This window comes from Carcharhinus amblyrhynchos, chromosome 8 (assembly GCF_965287045.1).
Source record: "Carcharhinus amblyrhynchos chromosome 8, sCarAmb.v2.hapA, whole genome shotgun sequence".
In the NCBI taxonomy this organism is placed as follows: Eukaryota; Metazoa; Chordata; class Chondrichthyes; order Carcharhiniformes; family Carcharhinidae; genus Carcharhinus; species Carcharhinus amblyrhynchos.
Window position 1 is genome coordinate 83048608 of NC_137331.1, and position 20977 is coordinate 83069584.

At 42.6% G+C, this 20977-nt stretch overlaps 1 protein-coding gene across 5 annotated transcripts in view; it reads left to right on the forward strand.

Annotated features, from left to right (window-relative positions):
- Positions 1-20977, forward strand: part of wwp1 (WW domain containing E3 ubiquitin protein ligase 1) — a 180632-nt gene that overhangs the window by 122834 nt on the left and 36821 nt on the right. For 4 of the 5 annotated variants that reach the window (XM_080194352.1, XM_080194353.1, XM_080194350.1 and 1 more), the window contains exons 8-13: positions 2774-3251; positions 10989-11084; positions 11171-11345; positions 11881-11935; positions 12534-12618; positions 16289-16417. In XM_080194352.1, the coding sequence (XP_080050478.1) occupies positions 2774-3251; positions 10989-11084; positions 11171-11345; positions 11881-11935; positions 12534-12618; positions 16289-16417 (1018 nt within the window). Of the gene's footprint in view, positions 1-2773; positions 3252-10988; positions 11085-11170; positions 11346-11398; positions 11684-11880; positions 11936-12533; positions 12619-16288; positions 16418-20977 lie in introns of those variants that run through there. The other variant, XM_080194354.1, reaches the window with a different exon arrangement.

Here is a 20977-nt window from a genome sequence, read left to right on the forward strand (position 1 = left end):
AGGCTTTTCCATGCAGCTCTTTTTAAACAAAGGCACAGTATTTGGCACCCTTCAATCTTCAGGCATCTTATTTGTCACTATCGATGATTCAAATGCTTTTGCTAGGAGACCCACAATTTCCTCCCTAGCCTCCCACAATGTCCTGGGATACACTTCATCAGGTTCTGGGGATTTATCTACCTTGATGCGCTTTAAGACTTGCAGCACCACCACCTCTGCAATATGTACATACCTCAAGACGTCACTAGTTATTTCCCCATGTCCCCTAACAGACATGCTTTTGTCAACAGTAAATACTGTCTTGAAGAGTGAACATATTGCAGAGGAGGTGGTGCTGGAAGTCTTAAAGAGCATCAAATAGATAAATCCTCAGGACCTGATGAAATGTACCCCAGGACATTTAGGATCTCACCCATCTCTTGTGGTCATCTATTTGATCCTTAAGAGGCTCTACTCTCTCCCTAGTTACTCTTTGCCCTTTATGTATTTGTAGAAGCTCTGTAGATTCTCCTTTGCCTTATCTGCCAAAACAATTTTGTGTCCCCTTTTTGCCCTCCTGATTTCTATCTTAACTCTACTCTCACATTCCCATACTCTTCACTTGATCCCAGCTGCCTATGCATGTCACGTGCCACCTCCTTCTTCTTGACCAGGGCCTCAATATCCCAAGTGATCCAGGGTTCCCTACTTCTACCCACCTTGCCCTTCACTCTAGAAGAAATGTGTTTACCCTGAACCCTGGTTAACACATTTTTGAAAGCTTTTTGAAAGTTAAGTAGGATATTTCAGGGGGTTCTATGAAGCTTGTCTGACCTGTAACGTTTTACGTTGAATTTGGCTAGGATGAGCATGAGAGGTTTCACTTCTAGTGTTAGTCAACTGACCCACGAAGAGCTTTTGTCAAAAACAAAGTTTAATTAAGAATATTATTGACATGTATAGTAAGACAATTAGCAAGAACTTTTAACAATTACAAACAAAAAATACAACAATCACAATGATGTATAACTCTTAAGGAATATTTCTAATGTGTTCCATCCAAAGCCAACACCCAATACAGAAAACCCTCGAAGTAAGCACAATAGAGCATTAGTTAATGCCCACTTGTTACAGAAATCCAGCCTCCTGGGTTGAATGCTGAAAATCCCTTGTGAAGAACCTCAGAAGAGGTTGTAGTTGAATCTGTTTCCCAAAACACAGCTTCTTTCGAGCAGGATGGCAATAAGCCTCTCCTTCAGCTAACTGATGATAGTTTCAGAATCAAAACAAACAGACGAACAGGGTGAGAAAGAGACTGCTCCCTAGCTTGCTGCTACACTGCCTCCAACACACTCCCCAAAACAAAACTGAAAAAACCCCTACGACCTGATCGCCACAATTGAAACTGAAAGCCCTGTGACCTGACTGCCACAGCTTAGCTCTAGCCCCCAATGACATCGCTGAAGCTATAAACTGCATTTTAATAAAACCTTAAAGGTACACTCGCATGACACCATGCTTTTGTATTGAAGCTTTTTCTTACAAGTTCTGACAATAAATTGTAAATATATTTGTGCTCTGAAAACTGAAGTGCTTGTCACTTCATTGAAGATCATGGCTCTAGAAGAAATGTGTTCACCCTAAACCCTGGTTAACACATTTTTTTGAAAGCTTTTTGAAAGTTAAGTACGATATTTCAAGGGGTTCTATGAAGCTTGCCTGACCTGTAACGTTTTACGTTGAATTTGGCTAGGATGAGCATGAGAGGTTTCACTTCAGGTGTTAGTCAACTGACCCATGAAGACCCCCATGGGCAGCACGGTAGCACAGTGGTTAGCACTGCTGCTTCACAGCTCCAGGGACCTGGGTTCAATTCCCGGCTCGGGTCACTGTCTATGTGGAGTTTGCACATTCTCCTTGTGTCTGCATGGGTTTCCTCCCGGTGCTCCGGTTTCCTCCCACAGTCCAAAGATGTGCGGGTTGGGTTGATTGGCCATGCTAAAATTGCCCCTTAGTGTCCAGGGATGTGTAGGTTAGAGGGGTTAGCAGGTAAACGTGTAGGGATATGGGGGGGTAGGACATGGGTGGGATTGTGGTCATAGAAGACTCGATGGGCCAAAGGGCCTGTTTCTGCACTGTAGGTTCTATGTTCTATGTGTGGTGTGATATTTGAAATGTTAGGGCATTTCAGAGCAGCAAAGATTAGATATTAGTCAAAAGGAAGAAAATAGCTTGGCTATTTGTGAAAGATGGGAGAGCAAACTAGGTGGAATGTTGCAGACCTGGGAGAGAGGGCTGCATCTGACCATGTGACAGGAGGTAGGATTCCTGAGGCAGAGGATGCCAGGAAGCAGTTGTTAATGGCCAAAGGTTTTATAAGTTGAAAATGATATCTACTATTACTTGCTTGTAACATTATGTAGAAAAATGGATGCAGAAGATGAACCTTGGAGCAGCGCTGCAGTAATTTGGGAGGCCTGAAAGATAAATAGTTGTTTATATAGGAAAAAGAAATGATAAGTACAAAAATATTAATCAAAAGTAACTATAGATTTTATGCACAGATATCAGTACTCTGGTGTGATACAGGAATTGATAAACAGTAAGTGGGCTTGAAAGTACATGTTTTTAAAATAAAGGTATGTTAACAATTTTAACATTTTGCAGAAATAGCACAAAGTCAGTAGTTTGCAGCAGATTGTAAACACAATGTCCAGCTTTCAGCATAAGTTGATTCATGATTATGGATAACTAATGATCTAATTTGTTTAAAATTTTACTGATTTTTGTCTAGTAAATGGAGAACTAGCACCACCATCAACACCACCACCAACACCACCACCAGCAGCAGCAGCAGCAGCACCCCCAACACCCCCGTCAACATCATCAACATCCTCACCAACAATAACTGTGACTGTGATACCTGCCAGTGAAGTTATAACTCCATCTACAGAAACTTCCACCCCCTTGGTTTGCACTACTGCTGTTACTATTACTACTACTACTACTACTAGTACTACTTTACCTTCCACGTCTACGGTAAGTTCAATAGAAACAACTACAACTGCTGCAGGCAGTAGCACAACTTCAGCAACAAGCACATCTAGTGGTGCAACGACTGATACTCCTTCAGCAACTACAGCTGTGGACTCTGCTGCCAGAAGCAATATAGGGGCAGACAGTGGAAAACCTAGACATTCAACTTCAAATGCATCTGCTGGGCCTATTAGACAGCAGCCAAACAGCATTAGTACAGAACCATTGCCAGCTGGGTAAGTACATGAACACTGATTGACTTTGTTTGACTATTAGTATTGAATTGTTACAGGATTGGAGTTTAAAGGGAAAAAAACTATCTGGGTTAATATGCTCATGTCCTAAAATGAGCTTTCTTAAGCAGTAGCATTACTCAGTCGACTAATTAAAAGGTGTTTCAATTAGCTATTGCTTTTAAAACATGCACATCATATTTTCCAAAATAAGTGAAATATGTGATGTACAATGTTGAAAGGAAGAATTAGATTTATGGAGCTGTAAATTTGACCTCAGTGCTCTTAGGACGCTTTTTTGTAAAAAGAAAACTACACATGCATCTCTAAATTAGTTACAATTTTCTAATGGGCATGCTCCATAATTCTTGATTATCTGTTTTATATCTAAATAATGCTTGAATACCAAAAGAAGGACTCGAGTATTTATATTTTACTTTATTCTCGCTTGGCCCTCTTACAATGCTCTCTTAAGGTGGTGATTTAGATAAGAGTATGGTTTGAATGGTGTTTATTTGTTTGTTTGGGGACTGAGGTATTCAGCATCCAGTTTATATATACATTGTTGCTTCCTATAACGATTACTGGAAAGCAAGCTTTTCCATTTATATAGATGATCTGGAGGAGGGAACCGAGTGTAGGGTGTCGAAATTTGCTGATGACACCAAGATTGGGGGAACGGCAAATTGTGCGGAGGGTGTGGAGAGTCTGCAGAAGGATCTAGATAGGCTGGGCGAATGGGCCAGGAAATGGCAAATGGAATTTAATGTTGGCAAGTGTGAGGTGGTCCACTTTGGTAGGAAGAATGGTAGGAAGGACTATTACTTACGGGGCGAAAAACTGCAGCAGGCGACGGTGCAGAGGGACCTCGGGGTCCTTGTGCATGAGTCGCAAAAACCCAGCTTGCAGGTGCAGCAGGTGGTCAGGAAGGCGAATGGGATGCTGGCCTTCATAGCGAGGGGGATTGAATATAAAAGTAGGGAGGTCTTGCTGCAGCTGTATAGGGCATTGGTGAGGCCGCAGCTGGAGTACTGTGTGCAGTTTTGGGCGCCGCACGTGCGCAAAGATATTTTGGCCTTGGAGGGAGTGCAGAGGAGGTTTACTAGGCTGATACCGGAGTTGAGGGGGTTGAGCTATGAGGAGAGGCTGAATAAACTGGGCTTGTACTCATTAGAGTTTAGAAGAATGAGGGGAGATCTCATTGAGACATATAAGATGATGAATGGGATGGATAGGATAGAGGTGGAGAGACTCTTCCCGCTCAAAAAAGACAGTAGGACTAGGGGGCACAGCCTCAAGATAAAAGGGGGGCGGTTTAGAACGGAGTTGAGGAGGAACTTCTTCACTCAAAGGGTGGTGAATCTCTGGAATTCTCTGCCCGTTGAAGTGGTGGAGGCTGCCTCGCTACATATTTTTAAGACGCGGGTTGATGGGTTTTTGATAAGAGAGGGGATTAAGGGTTATGGGGAGAGGGCGGGAAAGTGGAACTGAGCAGCGACAGATCAGCCATGATCTTATTGAATGGCGGGGCAGGCTCGAAGGGCTAGATGGCCTACTCCTGCTCCTATTTCTTATGTTCCCCCGCCCCCTACTTTCCAACTGTCTGAGAACCTTGTGATCAGCTGTGCTACTCAAACTTCCAATTGATTGAATTTGGCAAGCTTAGCAAGTGCCAAGAGTTAAATCTGGAACCTTTCTGATATGTAGTTTACTCACATCTGTGATTGCATTTAATCATGGATCATTTATATGCATATATTATGAAAAGCTTTTACCTACTCCCAGTTTGTTCTTGATTCAGTAGGACTATTGCTGTAGTATATTGTACATTGGTAATGCATAGTTCTGTTGAACTTTAGTAGCCCAGTTATATCTAAAAGAATGAGATATTGTAATTATGTGGATTACTTTCTCTAACTTCTGTTTCGTATACATTATCCTCTATCTCCCCAAAATACGTCTTGGAATATTATCCTCTGTTAACGGCTTTGCGTAAGTGTAAATTGTTGCACAATTAATTGTGCTAATAATGCTTGTTGTTAAATCAAAGAAGAGTTTTGAGAATTATGAATTTAGGAACATCTGTAGAAATTTAAAGTATTATTCACTGCTTTAAAGAACACAATAGAACATAGAACATTACAGCACAGTACAGGCCATTTGGCCCGCGATGTTGCGCCAACTAGTGGAACCAATCTAATGACCCTCTATCCTAAACAATTCCAATGTTATTCATATACCTATCCACTGACCATTTGAATGCCCTTAAAGTTGGTAACCACAAAGCTGGTAAGTCATCTTAGCAGGAAATGCATTTTAGAATAATGTTGAAGGGTTGCATTGTCAAAAGAATTTGTTAGTTTGGGTGCACATCCTTAATTTAAATTTTGTCATTGGAGAATTACTGAGTGCATTTCCCAAAATAAGCAGGAAGAAATTGAAGAATGATCAACATCAGCTTTTTTTGACCCCTTAACGAATATGTATTGGTGGTGATTTGGAAGTAGGCTACCCGAAAATTGTAACATAACGTTTGCTTTTCAAGCATGCTCAAAGCTGTCAATTACAAATTGACATCAAAAGTTCTAATTTGGCATGAATTTGACATCAAATTTAATCGTCACTCAAAGTTATCTAGTGCACTTATGCCTATACATCCCACATGCTCAAAGTTATCCAGCATGTTCAAAGCTATCAAATACGCTTGGCAACCTGCATTGAAAAATACAAGGAAACCTATTACTTAATATCTGAATTCATATTTCATCAAAAACAATTATTCCACTATACAATAAATGCTGGAGAGCACACCTCATTCAGGCCACACAAGTACCAGGCAATGACCATCTCCAAATAAGAAAGGATCTAACCATCGCCCCATGATGTTCAGTGGCATTATCATTGCTGAATCTCCCCAAAATCATGGGGGTTACCTTTGACCAGAAACTGAACTGGACTAGCCATATAAATACAACGGCTGCAACAGCAGGTCAGAGGCCAGGAGTCCTGCAACAAGTAACTCGCATCTTGACTCCCCAAAGTCTGTCCACCATCAATAAGACACAATTCAGGATGGAATGGAAGAGGCTGGCTAGGGTGAACGTTGGTCCTTTAGAGAATGAGAAAGGGGAGCTAGTGGTAGGGGATGGGGATATGGCTAAGGTCTTGAATAACTTTTTTGTTTCTGTCTTCACGGAAGAGGACGTGAATAATTTGCCGGGTGTTAGCGATGGAAAGGTGGTAGGAATGGAGGGTCTTAATGACATTACTGTTACTAGAGAGGTGGTGCTCGACAGACTGGAGGGGCTGATTGTGGACAAGTCCCCAGGACCGGATGGAATGCATCCGAGGGTTCTGAAAGAAATGGCGGAGGTTATAGTGGATGCCTTGGTGGTTATTTTCCAGACGTCGCTGGATTCCGGGGAAGTGCCGGAAGATTGGAAAACGGCTAATGATACGCCGTTGTTTAAGAAGGGTGCCAGGCAAAAGGCGGGGAATTATAGGCCGGTTAGTTTAACGTCTGTGGTAGGTAAAATGTTAGAATCCGTCATTAAGCAGGAAATTGCGAGGCATCTTGAAGGGAATTGCTTGATAGGGCGGACGCAACACGGTTTCATTAAAGGGAAGTCGTGTCTGACAAATTTACTGGAGTTCTATGAGGATGTGTCTAGGGCAGTGGATAGAGGAGAGCCGGTGGATGTGGTCTTTCTGGATTTTCAGAAGGCGTTTGACAAGGTACCTCACAAGAGGTTATTGCAGAAGGTCAGGGGACATGGAGTTGGGGGTAGGGTGTTAGCGTGGATAGAGGATTGGTTGTCAAATAGGAGGCAGAGAGTGGGGGTCAATGGGTGCTATTCGGATTGGTGGTTGGTGACTAGTGGGGTGCCCCAGGGGTCGGTGCTGGGGCCTCAGCTATTTACCATTTATATAGATGATCTGGAGGAGGGAACCGAGTGCAGGGTGTCGAAATTTGCTGATGATACCAAAATTGGGGGAAAGGCAAATTGTGCGGAGGGTGTGGAGAGTCTGCAGAAGGATCTAGATAGGCTGGGCGAATGGGCCAGGAAATGGCAAATGGAATTTAATGTTGGCAAGTGTGAGGTGGTCCACTTTGGTAGGAAGAATGGTAGGAAGGACTATTACTTACGGGGCGAAAAACTGCAGCAGGCGACGGTGCAGAGGGACCTCGGGGTCCTTGTGCATGAGTCGCAAAAACCCAGCTTGCAGGTGCAGCAGGTGGTCAGGAAGGCGAATGGGATGCTGGCCTTCATAGCGAGGGGGATTGAATATAAAAGTAGGGAGGTCTTGCTGCAGCTGTATAGGGCATTGGTGAGGCCGCAGCTGGAGTACTGGCGCCGCACCTGTGCAAGGATATTTTGGCCTTGGAGGGAGTGCAGAGGAGGTTTACTAGGCTGATACCGGAGTTGAGGGGGTTGAGCTATGAGGAGAGGCTGAATAAACTAGGCTTGTACTCGCTAGAGTTTAGAAGAATGAGGGGAGATCTCATTGAGACGTATAAGATGATGAATGGGATGGATAGGATAGAGGTGGAGAGACTCTTCCCGCTCAAAAAAGACAGTAGGACTAGGGGGCACAGCCTCAAGATAAAGGGGAGGCGGTTTAGAACGGAGTTGAGGAGGAACTTCTTCACTCAAAGGGTGGTGAATCTCTGGAATTCTCTGCCCGTTGAAGTGGTGGAGGCTGCCTCGCTAAATATTTTTAAGAAGCGGGTTGATGGGTTTTTGATAAGAGAGGGGATTAAGGGTTATGGGGAGAGGGCGGGAAAGTGGAACTGAGCCACAACAGATCAGCCATGATCTTATTGAATGGCGGGGCAGGCTCGAAGGGCTAGATGGCCTACTCCTGCTCCTATTTCTTATGTTCTTATGTTCTTATGAATACTCGTGCCTTGTCTAGGTGAGTGCAGCTCCATTAACACTGGAGAAGCTTGTCACCGTCCAGGACAAAGAACATAAGAAATAGGAGCAGGAGTAGGCCATCTAGCCCTTTGAGCCTGCCATTCAATAAGATCATGGCTGATCTGTCGTGGCTCAGTTCCACATTTCCACCCTCTCCCCATAACTCTTAATCCCATCTCTTATCAAAGCAGCTTACTTAACCACTTCCATATATATTCAATCCCTCCACCAGAGAAGAACATTGGCAACAAAGTGTAACATCTACAAAATGCACTGCAACAACTCAGCAAGGCTTCTTAGACAGCACTTTCTAAACCCATGACCTCTGCCATCCAGAAGGACGAGGGCAGCAGGCACACGGAAACACCATCACCTGGACGTGCTCCACCAATTCACTCATCATCCTGACTTGAAAATATATCACCATTCCTTCACTGTCACGGGGTCATAATTCTGGAACTGCCTTCCTATAAACCTACACCACGAGGACACAGTGGTTCAAGAATTCAGTTCATCACCACATTCTCCAAGGCAAGTAGGATGGGCAATAAATACTTGCCCAACCAGCAATGTCCACATTCCCGTAATGAATTAAACAAAAGTCTGATCCTGAACATTTTAGTCTCAAGATGCATACTTCCCACCCATTCACCTCAGTTCTCAGGATCTACACTCTTCTACTTGTCTCCCTCCCTCCGTCCTCGGCATAAGGTTCATGGTGGGAGATATAGGAGGGATGTCCAAGGTAGATTCTTCACTCAGAGAGTGGTTGGGGCGTGGAATAGACTGCCTGCTGTGATACTGGAATCGGACATTTTAGGAACTTTCAAGCAGTTATTGGATAGGCACATGGAGCACTCTAGAATTATAGGGAGGGGACAGTTTGATCTTGGGATTGGATGTAGCTCGGCACAACATTGAGGGCCGAAGGGCCTGTACTGTGCTGTAATGTTCTATGTTTCCACTCTCCCCCATGTGTCTCCAATCTCCAAACACTAACCCTACATCAAAGCTCCACCACCCTCCAAATTATGCCCCCGACCCACTCAAGTTTGCTGAAAGACCATCCGTCTGTCTCCAAACTGTACCTTTGTTCCAAACTCTGGTTCTGTGCCCCTCCCCCCACACCCCACACCCCACACCCAAGAAGCAGGAGCAGGCTATCTAGTCCTTCGAGCCTGTCCCATCATTCAATAAGATCATGGCTGATCTGAAGTGGATCAGTTCCACTTTCCTGCTTTCTCCCCATAACCCTTAATTCCCTTGTCTGTCAAAAACCTATCTACCCATGACTTAAATATATTTAGCGAGGTAGCCTTCACCACTTCAACGGGCAGAGAATTCCAGAGATTCACCACCCTTTGAGTGAAGAAGTTCCTCCTCAACTCCGATCTAAACTCTCTTCCCCCGCCCCCCCATCTTGAGGCTGTGCCCTCTAGTCCTGCTATCCTTTCTAAGCGGGAAGAATCTCTTTACCTCTACCCTATCCATTCCTTTCATTATCTTATACGTCTCTGTAAGATCCCCCTCATCCTTCTCAACTCCAGCGAGTACAGACCCAGTCTATTTAGTCTCTCTTCATAGTCCAACCCCCTCATCTCTGGTATCAGCCTAGTGAACCTCCTCTGCACTCCCTCCAAGGCCAATATATCCTTGCACATGTGCGGCGTCCTTGGTCCTCCCTCCCTCCCTGGTCCGTCCGTCCTCCCTCCCTCCCTGGTCCGTCCATCCGTCCTCCCTCCCTCCCCGGTCCTCCCTCCCTCCCTGGTCCGTCCATCCGTCCTCCCTCCCTCCCCGGTCCTCCCTCCCTCCCCGGTCCTCCCTCCCTCCCCGGTCCTCCCTCCCTCCCCGGTCCTCCCTCCCTCCCCGGTCCTCCCTCCCTCCCCGGTCCTCCCTCCCTCCCCGGTCCTCCCTCCCTCCCCGGTCCTCCCTCCCTCCCCGGTCCTCCCTCCCTCCCCGGTCCTCCCTCCCTCCCCGGTCCTCCCTCCCTCCCCGGTCCTCCCTCCCTCCCCGGTCCTCCCTCCCTCCCCGGTCCTCCCTCCCTCCCCGGTCCGTCGGTCCTCCCCGGTCCGTCCGTCCTCCCTCCCTCCCTCCCTCCCTCCCCCCCTCCCTCCCCCCCCCCCCGGTCCTCCCTCCCTCCCCGCCCGTTCCTCCCTCCCTCCCTCCGTCCGTCCCTCCCTCCCCGGTCCTCCCTCCCTCCCTCCCTCCCTCCCTCCCTCCCTCCCTCCCTCCGTCCATCCGTCCCTCCCTCCCCGGTCCTCCCTCCCCCCCTCCCTCCGCCCTCCCGGTCCTCCATTTCCATCCCCTTCCACATCCTCGGCCAGCCCATCTTCCCCCCTCCCCCCTTCCCCCTTCCCCTTTTTTCCCCCCCTTCCCCCTTTCCCCTTTTTTCCCCCCTTCCCCCTTTTCCCCCCCCCTTCCCCGGGATGCCTCCCCGTGGCTCTCCCGGTGGCTGTGTCTCCCCCCTGTCACCCCTCTTGCTGCCCTTCACCCTCATCCCCCTTCTCTTCCCCCGGCTTTGGCTTCGGGAGTGGGGGTTTTGGGAGAGGTCAGGGCAGGGCTAGGTTGAAAATAATACAGCAGAGCTAAAATTATAGAGACAAATGACTCTAAAGATTATACTGTAGAAATTATATATGCTTGTGGAATTTTATAGCATATAAGAGCTATTTTGGATTATTGCACCTGACTGTGAAAGAACTTTGTTTGGTCGTGTTACTGATGACTGGAACACATTCCACTGTCTGTTTTATTGCCTAGATGTGCATTTTTAAACTATTTGGATAAATCTTTTTTCCTAAACTGATTCTACTTTCTGAAGGTGGGAGCAGAGGAAGGATCCTCATGGTAGAACATATTATGTTGATCACAACACAAGAACTACAACATGGGAAAGACCACAGCCTTTACCACCAGGGTGAGTAATGTTGCATTGCGTTGTTTATATGTCCTTGTTTGTGAGAAGGTTTGAGTTCTATTCTTAAAACATACTTTGTCTCTTAGGTGGGAAAGACGGGTGGATGATCGAGGCAGGGTGTACTATGTAGATCATAACACCAGGACAACAACATGGCAACGGCCAACAATGGAATCAGTCAGGAACTTTGAACAGTGGCAATCTCAAAGGAATCAGCTACAGGGAGCTATGCAGCAATTCAACCAGCGATACCTCTATTCGGTAGTTATTGCTTCATTTTGTTTCCCACTTTTGCCAGCGCATCATGCCGGCAAAAATGTTTCATTTACTTAAACATTTCCTACCATTATTGATATTCTATACTGTGGCAATTCTATCCTGTGTTAGTAATTCTTTCCGTCCTGTAGCCGGAATTGTTTGCTTCATTCCTACAGTGCCAAGGAATATAAAGAAGAAAGACAGCAAGTTTTTTTAGTTAGAAGCTTAAGTTTACAAGTGATGGAGTTGTCAAAACGAGTGTCTTTTACACTGTGCTGCTTACTAGTAGAAGCCAGATTCACACCTCCAATCCCATTCAATGAATGCTGGAACAGAGTCAGGTGATTATGAGCGATATGCTTCCTTGCCATTAGAAATAGAGGGTGATTCAATGTGGGTTTCCTTTGTGCCAATCATGCTAGATGATTAAAGAGCAATATTAGCCTAGGCTAACCAGGAGAAGATTAGTGATGTTGATGCTTCATTCTGTACATTGTCATGTATGGCATTTGACTAAAGCGAATATTATTTTCAACAGGCCTCAATGTTATCAGCAGAAAATGATCCTCTTGGCCCTTTACCACCTGGCTGGGGTACGTTTGTCATCATTTCTGGAGAGTCCTGCATCACTGCTTAAAAAGCACAACACACTGAGTAAAATTTTCAGGAAGTGATTATGCTCTTAAATTGGAAAGGCTGTGATTTACTTAATGTCTTAAAAAGATGACAGTTCACTAAAATTAAAAAGACTATGTATATTTTGGTAAAGGTAGGTTTATTATTTCAACTTTAACTGGACAAATTGCCATTCAGTTTGGCAGACATGACTCAGTTGCCTCTAGTCTTTTCATGCACTAATTAATGATATTTGAAATACATGAAGACAGTATTTTTACAAGGTAAGCTTTGAATTGAGGAGTACACAGCAACTAAATTAACATAGATTCAAATCCTGCATTTTAAAGATTTTGTTCACAATATCACATGATAAACTTTAAGTAGCGTCACTTCTGTTGTAATACTTGGTTTACTGGGAGAGGGAGAGATGCATGAGTAATCTAATTGATCAGATTATGTAGATTGCAATTTTAGGTCCAGCACCCCGTTTCCCCAACTCAGTCTCTCTTGAAGGGGGATATATGGGAATGAGAAATGAAAAAACCTAAGGCCTTCTTTGTTTCTCTGTAACAGAAAGGAGGGTGGATGCGAATGATAGAGTATACTTTGTGAATCATAATACAAAGACTACGCAGTGGGAAGATCCAAGAACACAGGGGTATGTATCTAGTAAGGAAATCCATTACCAAGTAAATATGTGGGTACCTTAAGCCCAATTTAAACAATAATAAGCTATATAATTCCTTATACATTTCCAAGGACGTTGTTGACATCATCTGAATGTTTCAATAATAAGTCACGTGCTGTATTGTTCTTTTCAGCTGTTGCAAAAATTAATATCTAAAATAGTAAAGAAAGCCCACTAATTGAGGTGGCTTGTCAATTCCTAAATTGTATTGATGTTGAAATTTCAAAAATCTCAAACCAAACCTTAAACTACCTACGTTTTAACAGAGGTGGGATACAAAGTGGATAGCCAATCCATTGTTGGGGGGATTTGCTAATGAAGTATTATAATGAAGCTGGCAGCATCTGATTTAACCTGCTTTGCCATTTTAACATAACTGACACAGAAATGTGGCATTTAAGGGGGGGGGGGGCATAGACAGTTTTGTGTAGATGTTATGTGGTTCTTCCATGACCTCCCAAGCTCACCCCCATCAGAATACCCCATTTCTCTTCCTGAATTGGGATCAGATTCCCATTATCAGCAGCAGTAGGTGATTTACTTGCAGTTGAGGTCTGCTTCCTGATTGATTGAAGGACACATCTGTCAATCAAACTGACTTCCAGATTGGAACTGATCAAATCAAGACCATGTAAACCAACCCCAATAGAAACCACATTCCCACTCACCACAATACTTACATTGCTGCAGCTGTCAAGATTCAGCCCGTTGAACTTTCTGAGCAAATGGGATCAGGGGATACCTCATTACATAATGTATTAAGACTCATAAAAAATCTTCAACTTTTTTCATGAAAGGTTACTGTATATGCTTTGTGGGAACTCGAGATGAAATCTGCAAATTAAAAAGAACCTGGCTGAAAGAATCAATCGCATTATACTATGTAGTAGATACTAAATAAGTCAAAGGAGGAGATATTTGGATGGGTGACCACAAATGACCTCCCATTTTCTGTTTCTTTGTTCTTTCCTTTTGCTCCTTTCTAAAGGAAGGAATATAATGGCGATGGGAGAAATTCAAACATGAAGTTACAATAAAAATGTACAAGTTTTGTGGAATTTTAGAGAGGATATTGGACGTATATTTTGCAAGGGTAGAGGTGACTAGAGTTTTTTTCTGATGAAGCTGCTTTGAATGAGACATTGTCTGAAAGGTGGGAACCGTTTACAATATTAGCCAGTATTGGAATGGGGGCAGGGGGAAGAGGGATATGTGGGTGTTTTTTTGGGAGCAGGGTCAAAATCATGAGATGGGTCTTGTGGACACAAATAGGCTCAAGAGGGAAGGTAAAAGGAAAATTAATGAAAGGCTTCAGATGGGAGATTGGGCAGGAATGAACCTGAGGGATGGTTTTGCTTGGTGAGCAAGGCAAAGCAGAGGCAGCTTGAATGAATGGTCTCAATTTGATTAACAGAATTCCATAATCACCATATATTTTTTGTTGGAAGGAACTGAAGAGATGGGCTTAAGAAAGCTGGTAACGGAAAGGAAGCATTGAATACTAATAAGTGAATGTTTTGGAGGAGACTCAAGAAATTCAATGAAAAATGAATAGATTTGCAGATGATAACAAACTGGTGAGAAGAGGAAAATTAAGGTTGAGTAACAAATTGCCTGCAAAAATGAGTTCAACAAAAATTTATAAAAGGTCGATAGTACATTAATGTAGCAGGTATTTGTAGCTGGATTGAACAGCTTGGCCAGGGGCAGGGCTCGTGCTGGAGCACACCTTCAGCACTGTGGCTGGATGTTTTCATAACCCATAGCCTTTCCTGTATTCTGTAGCTTCAGTCATTTCTTGGAATCATGTGGTTTGAATTGAATTGGCTGAAGACTTGTATCTGTGATGTTGGGGACCTCAGGAGGAGGCTGAAATGGATGATTCACACAGCACTTCTGGCTGAAGATAATTGCAAATGATTCAGCCATGACTTGCACTGATATGCTGGAATCTGCCATTATTGAAAATGGGGGCATTCGTTGAAACTTCTCCTGTGATTAATTGTTTAATTATCCACCACCATTCTTGACTGTAGCAGGAATGTAGCGCTTTACTCTGAGCTGGTGATTGTTGGAGCAGTCAGATGTTTCCACTGTTTAGTATGTGTGTAGTTATGTATTGTAGCTTCAACAGGTAGGCATTTCATTTTTATGTATGCTTGAAGCTGTTCCTGGCAGGGTTGTAAAAACCTATGTGGTTCACAAGTGGCTTTTAGGAATTGAATTCTGCCATCCTTACAGAGTTCGGCGTGAATACGAGTCCAGACCAATGTGTTTGATTCTTAGCTGTCCTTACAATACCTAACAAGCCACTCAGTTTGAGGGCAATTGGGGTTGTCAACAGATGCAGGCCTTGCCAGCAAGCCAACATTCATTGGAAGAATAAAAGAATAATGCTGTCCTATGCTGCTCATTGATCCCCAGGCTTGATGCTAATGATAGAGTGTAGGATATGCCAGACCAAAAGGTTGCAGTTTATAGTGGAATGCAGTTCTGCTGCTGATAATGGCCCACTGTGTGTCATAGATGCCTATGAGCGGCTGTAGGGTACTAGATATTAAAAACCTGGATACAGTGAGCTATAGAAATAGCTCAAGGTCAGCTTGACAGAAATCTGGAGATGTTAGAATAATGATGCACAATGAAACAGTCAATAATAAAGCAGAATAATCAAGAATCCTGAACAATATAAGCATGTTAGTTGTGCTGAGCTAACGTTCTGATACGCTACAGTTTATGCACTGTCCAATGCTAAAACATAAGGGAAACTTTCAAGTCCTGGCGATAGCTTGTTTTGAAGACACTCTGGATTGGCAGAATAAATTATGAGAATAGGTTTTCGAAACTGGAGTTCTCTATCCTCAAAAGAACATGTCTGAAGGAGATCTAAATATTAAATTGCATAGAAAAGGGAAATTTGAAGTCATCCTTCAAAGTAAACAATAACTGGACATCGGTTCAAACAATTGAAGAGAAATTTGATATTCTTGCAAATACTTCTCTACATAGACTGATAAATATTTTGAACTAATTCCAGAAGAACAAGCAGTGGAGATTTTAACCATTCATGAGCATATTAAATGGTGTGAGGAGGAAGTGTATTTTTTTTCTTTTTTGGATGGATGAACTGAAGTAAGACTGATAATTATCTTGTGAAATGTATTATGGTAAATAGCTTGCTGGTATGCACTATGGCCCTGGGCAACTATTTTGAAACTACATTATTGTGCAATTGTACTGAAATTGCAAGTAACTTCAAAAATTCTAAATGAAATTGTTTTCAGAATTTTTAAGACTGTTCTTGATTAAAATTAAACTCTCTCTTGTTATCACCATTATGTCTGTGAAGCTTACTTTCCAATCTGCACATCAAAGGTCAGAATCTTCAATCTTATGACTGGCCCAAATCTGTTCTGCATGTAAATTTCTTATATATTTCGATGGGACAAAGTCACCGTAAAAGAAGCTGTAGCTTCATATATAATTTACAGAGTTATATTTAAGAAAAAAACACTTCTACCATCTTCACTGCACTTTTTTTGGCGTTATTTTTGCCTTGTGCATTTAATTCGTATTATAAGTGATTGCAAACTTTAACATTTTCTATTCTACAGCTTTTGGTTAATTTTAATCTGTGCAGTTTGCAGAATGAAGATCCACTTCCAGAAGGCTGGGAAATTAGATACACAAGGGAAGGTGTCCGATACTTTGTTGATCACAATACTCGAACAACTACCTTTCAGGATCCTCGCACGGGCAAATCATCAGTGTAAGTTCCATTCGCGAACAAAGTGGCAGGAATTAAATAGCTTTATGATTGCAACCTTCCTATATAATATATTTTACAGCTGTTTACTCAAGGTTGGTACTTTGCATTTTAAGCAAAATAAATGAGATTTTTCACATTTTTGTTTAAATTAATTTAATATTTAAGTAACCTACTGAATGTTAATTCTTAGAGGTATTACCTCTAAGATGATTGAATTCTTTAAAACACAGTTTGAAAAAAGCTGGTTTCACAGCTATCTTCCTGTTCCTCTTTTGCACGCCACTTTATCTCACTGCGACATTGGTTTTAAACTCCTGTATTGTCTTGCTCAGATGGCCACTATTTCTGCATGATCCTTGACGATAAATGTGGGCACACTAGTTCGCTCATTGTCCCTTTACAAATGAACTGATTTTGATCATGTTTGTCCCCATGCAATGTACATACAAATGTACTCAACTAGGATTAACTGGATAATGATCTGGAGTGGGAACTGTGAAATAAAAACAGAAAATGCTGGAAATACTCAGTGGGTCTGGCAGCAACTGTGGAGAGAGGGACAGTGTTAATATTTTCAGATCTGTGACCTTTAATCGCAACAGATTTGATTTTGTCCATCTTAAGCTAGAAATGCTGCTTTGTGATGGTGATTGCACCTCTATGCCAGTCCAGTTCAGGCCAACTATTTCAGCACAGATTAAATGGCTAATCTCAGAACATGTTGGTCAGCGTCCCTCACCAATTTGCAACCTTGATTCATGGAGCCCTCAGGTGAGCTCCTGCACAACCCATTTATTCTTTCAAAGGAGGGTTCTAATGCTCCTAGTAATATGATCCAAGTTGATGATCTTTTTTAAGATTCTAAGCGTTTCATACTACTGCCTAATCTCCCTCACTTCATATTTTTCAGGTGTAGTAAGGGGCAAAGTTGCTATATATAAGGGAAGAAATATTACCTTTGTCTGTGTCACTTACTTATGGCACATCCTTCAGTCAACACTTAAGGCAAAACAGAAAATGCTGGAAAAACTCAGCAAGTCTGGCAGTGTCTGTAGAGAGCGAAAATAGAGTTAATATTTCAAGTCTGAAGAATCGTACGGACTGGAAACATTAACTCTCTTTTTTCTCTGTCTACAGATACTGTCAGACTTGCTGACTTTTTGTTGGTTTTTTTCAGAATCTGCAGTATTTTGCTTTTACTTAATTAAGCCATTTTCATTTGATGCCTCAGGAAGAATGACCATTTAATTATTAATGGAAATCTATCTGCCCCAAAACTGCATGTGATTATCTTCAGGAGAAAAATTGGACATAAAATTACAAATTTGAAATAAATCTTAAAAACAAGAAGTAGGAAGCACAAGCATTTTTAATCAAATTCAACATATTAAAACATAAAAGGATACCTAAAGCAGATTATGCATCGTAAGGGAGATTTTGGAGGTAGAGGGCATGAATGCATATTTTGCGTCCCACTTCATAAAAGATGATGATGAAGTTGCTGTTTCAGTAGGGGGGGAAGGAGTGGAGATACTGGATAGGATTAAGATAGAGAAAGAGTGAGCATATGTTGACATCACTCAGTAAATCACTTGGCCACAATGGAATGCATCCTAGGTTGTTAAGGAAAGCTGGGTTAGAGATAGTAGGATCTGTGACCAAATTCTTTCTGCGCTTCTTAGATATTTGAGTGAGGGAGAGAGAGAAACTTACTAATGATGGGCCAATCAGTATGACATCAATGTTGGGAAAACATGTCGAGATCATTTCAGAGGATAACATCTTGGAGAAGTGTGTGTTAATAAGGGACAACAGCTTAGGTTTGTTACAGGCAGATCATGTCTGACTAACCTGATTGAGCTCTTTGAGGTACTTGAGAGGGTTGATGAATATAGTGCAGTGAATCTTGTATGTGTAAACATACTGAAGTAATTTGGTAAAATATTGTTTAACAGTTCTATTCAGAAAATAGAAGCACATGATATTAAACGGATAGGAGACAAAGTAGTGGTGGACAGATTTCTTTTGACTGGAGAGAATTATGCAGAGTGTCCTTCCAGAAGTTATTTCCAGAGCCTATTGCTTGTTATATCTAAGTTTTTATTTATTCACAGCTTTGCTGTCTAGGCCAGCATTCATTGCCCATCCCTAACTTCCTATGGTGGTTCTGATGATTGTCCCTTTAAGACAGCACAGCAGAAGAGGCTCATCTGGCTTGGGGGATCAAGTGGAACTGAGTGGGTAATCAATGCAGTGGGCGGAGTACTCCAGAAGACATGTAGGAGTGGGCTGTTCCTGGGCAGGCAGTGAGGCAGCAAGCCACTGTTCATGTTTTTCCTTGTTAGTAAATACCTTTTATGTTGTCAGGAAGTCTGAAGTGTGCAATTACTGTACTCCTCTTAAGAAGTAGCCTAGATTTGGGTGTCAAAAGCACAGTTTTGAAGTTTGAGAATGATACAAAACTTGGCTATATAATAAATTGCAATCTCAATAGCTATAGACTTCAGGAGGACATAGATTATTGAAATAGGCAGACAAATGACCGATGCAATGTGATGCACTTTTAGGAAGAACAACATGGAAAGAGAGTATGATCTAAAGGGTACTGTTTGAAAATGGGTGCTAGAGCAGAGGGAGAAAATTGATAAGATAAGCTAAGAAAACACATGAAATACCTAACTTTTAAATAGGGACATCGGATACAAAGCAAGAAAGTAATGATCAACCTTTGTAAATCATTTAGTAGGCCTCGGTCAGAATACTGTACAGTTCTAGGTGCCACCCTCTAGGAAAGTTGTGGAAGTCTTGGAGAGGGCACAGAAGAGGTTTGCCTGGATGATATCAGGGATGAGGGGCTTCAGTTTTGTGGAGAGATTGAAGACAGAGATTATTCTTCTAAGAGCTTGGAAGGTTAAGGGAGGGCTAATAGAGGTATTCAAAATTTGAGGGGTTTTGATAAAACCAGTAGGGAAAAATTACTTCGTCAGTCAAGGGACCGATTTAAACTACAGATCTAAAACAACAGGCAAAAGAGTTGAAGAGAAAATGGGAGATTTTATCACACTGAAGATTGTTAAGATCTGGAACACCCTGTCTGAAAGAGCATTGAATTCAGATTCTGTGGGGGGAAAAGGAAGAGATAATTAGAAATGTACTTGAAAAGGACTAATTTTTAGATTTTGAGGCAAAAAGCTGGAGTGCAGGATGAACTTGGACCAACCATTCAAAGAGCTGTATCAGGCATAACTGGCTGCAGAGCATTTCTGTGTTGCAATGGTCCATGATTCTAGTCAGATTTTTTAACAAAGTACATTTTCTCAATATTAATAGCATGCTTAATGTCATATTAGGATTTGTTTCTACACCGTGGTGTATTAGTTGATAAATTGATTTGATTTGATTTATTATCACATGTATACAGTGAAAAGTGTTGTCTCTTGCGGCTATACAGACAAAGCATACCATTCATAAAGCAGGAAATGAGAGAGTGCAGAATGTAGTGTTGCAGTCATAGCTACGGTATAGAGAAAGAACAACTTAATGCAAGGTTGATCCATTCAAAAGTCTGAAAGGAGTCAGGAAAGTGCTGTTTTGAGTTGGTTGGTACATGTCCTCAGTCTTTTGTATCTTTTTTCTGACGGAAGAAGGTGGAAGAGAGTATGGCCTAGTTGTGTGGGGTCCTTGATTAGGGTAGCTGCTTTTCTGAGGCAGTTGGAAGTATAAACAATGTTAATGGATGGGAGGCTAGTTTGAGTGATGGACTGGGCTTCATTCATGGACAGTAGCCGCACCAAACTGTGATACAACAGGAAAGAATGCTTTCTATGGTGCATTTGTAGAAGTTGGTGAGAGTTGTAGCAGACATGCCAAATTTCCATAGTTTCCTGAAAAAGTAGAGGCGTTGGTGGGCTTTCTTAACTATAGTGTCTGCATGGAGGGACCAGGACAGGTTTTTCGTGATCTGGACACCTAAGAACATGAAGTTCTTGACCGTTTCTACTTCATCGCTATTAATGTAGACAGGGGCATGTCCTCCACTACGCTTCCTGAAGTCGATGACTATCTCCCGTTGTTTTGTTGACATTGAGGGAGAGATGATTGTCGTCGCACCAGTTCGTCAGAGTCTCTATCTGTTTACTGTGTCTTGTCATTGCTTGAGACCTGACCCACAATGGTGGTGTTATCAACAAACTTGAAAATTGAGTTGGAGGGGAATTTGGCCATGTAGTTAGAGATGTATAAGGAATACAGCAAGGGGCTGAGGACATACTATTGCGGAGCACCGGTGCTGAGGATGATCGTGGCGGAGGTGTTGTTATCTATCCTTACTGATTGACGTCTGTGTGTTAGGAAACTTAGGATCCAGTTGCAGATGGAGGAGTCGAGCCTCAGGCCACTCGAGTCTCGAAAGAATAATGGTGTTAAAGACTTAGCTGTAGTCTATGAATAGGAGTCTGACATAGATGTCTTTGTTGTCTAGGTGTTCCAGGGTTGCGTGTAGGGCCAGGGAGATGGCATCTGTTGTGGTGATAGGCTAACTGCAGTGGATCCAGGCAGTAT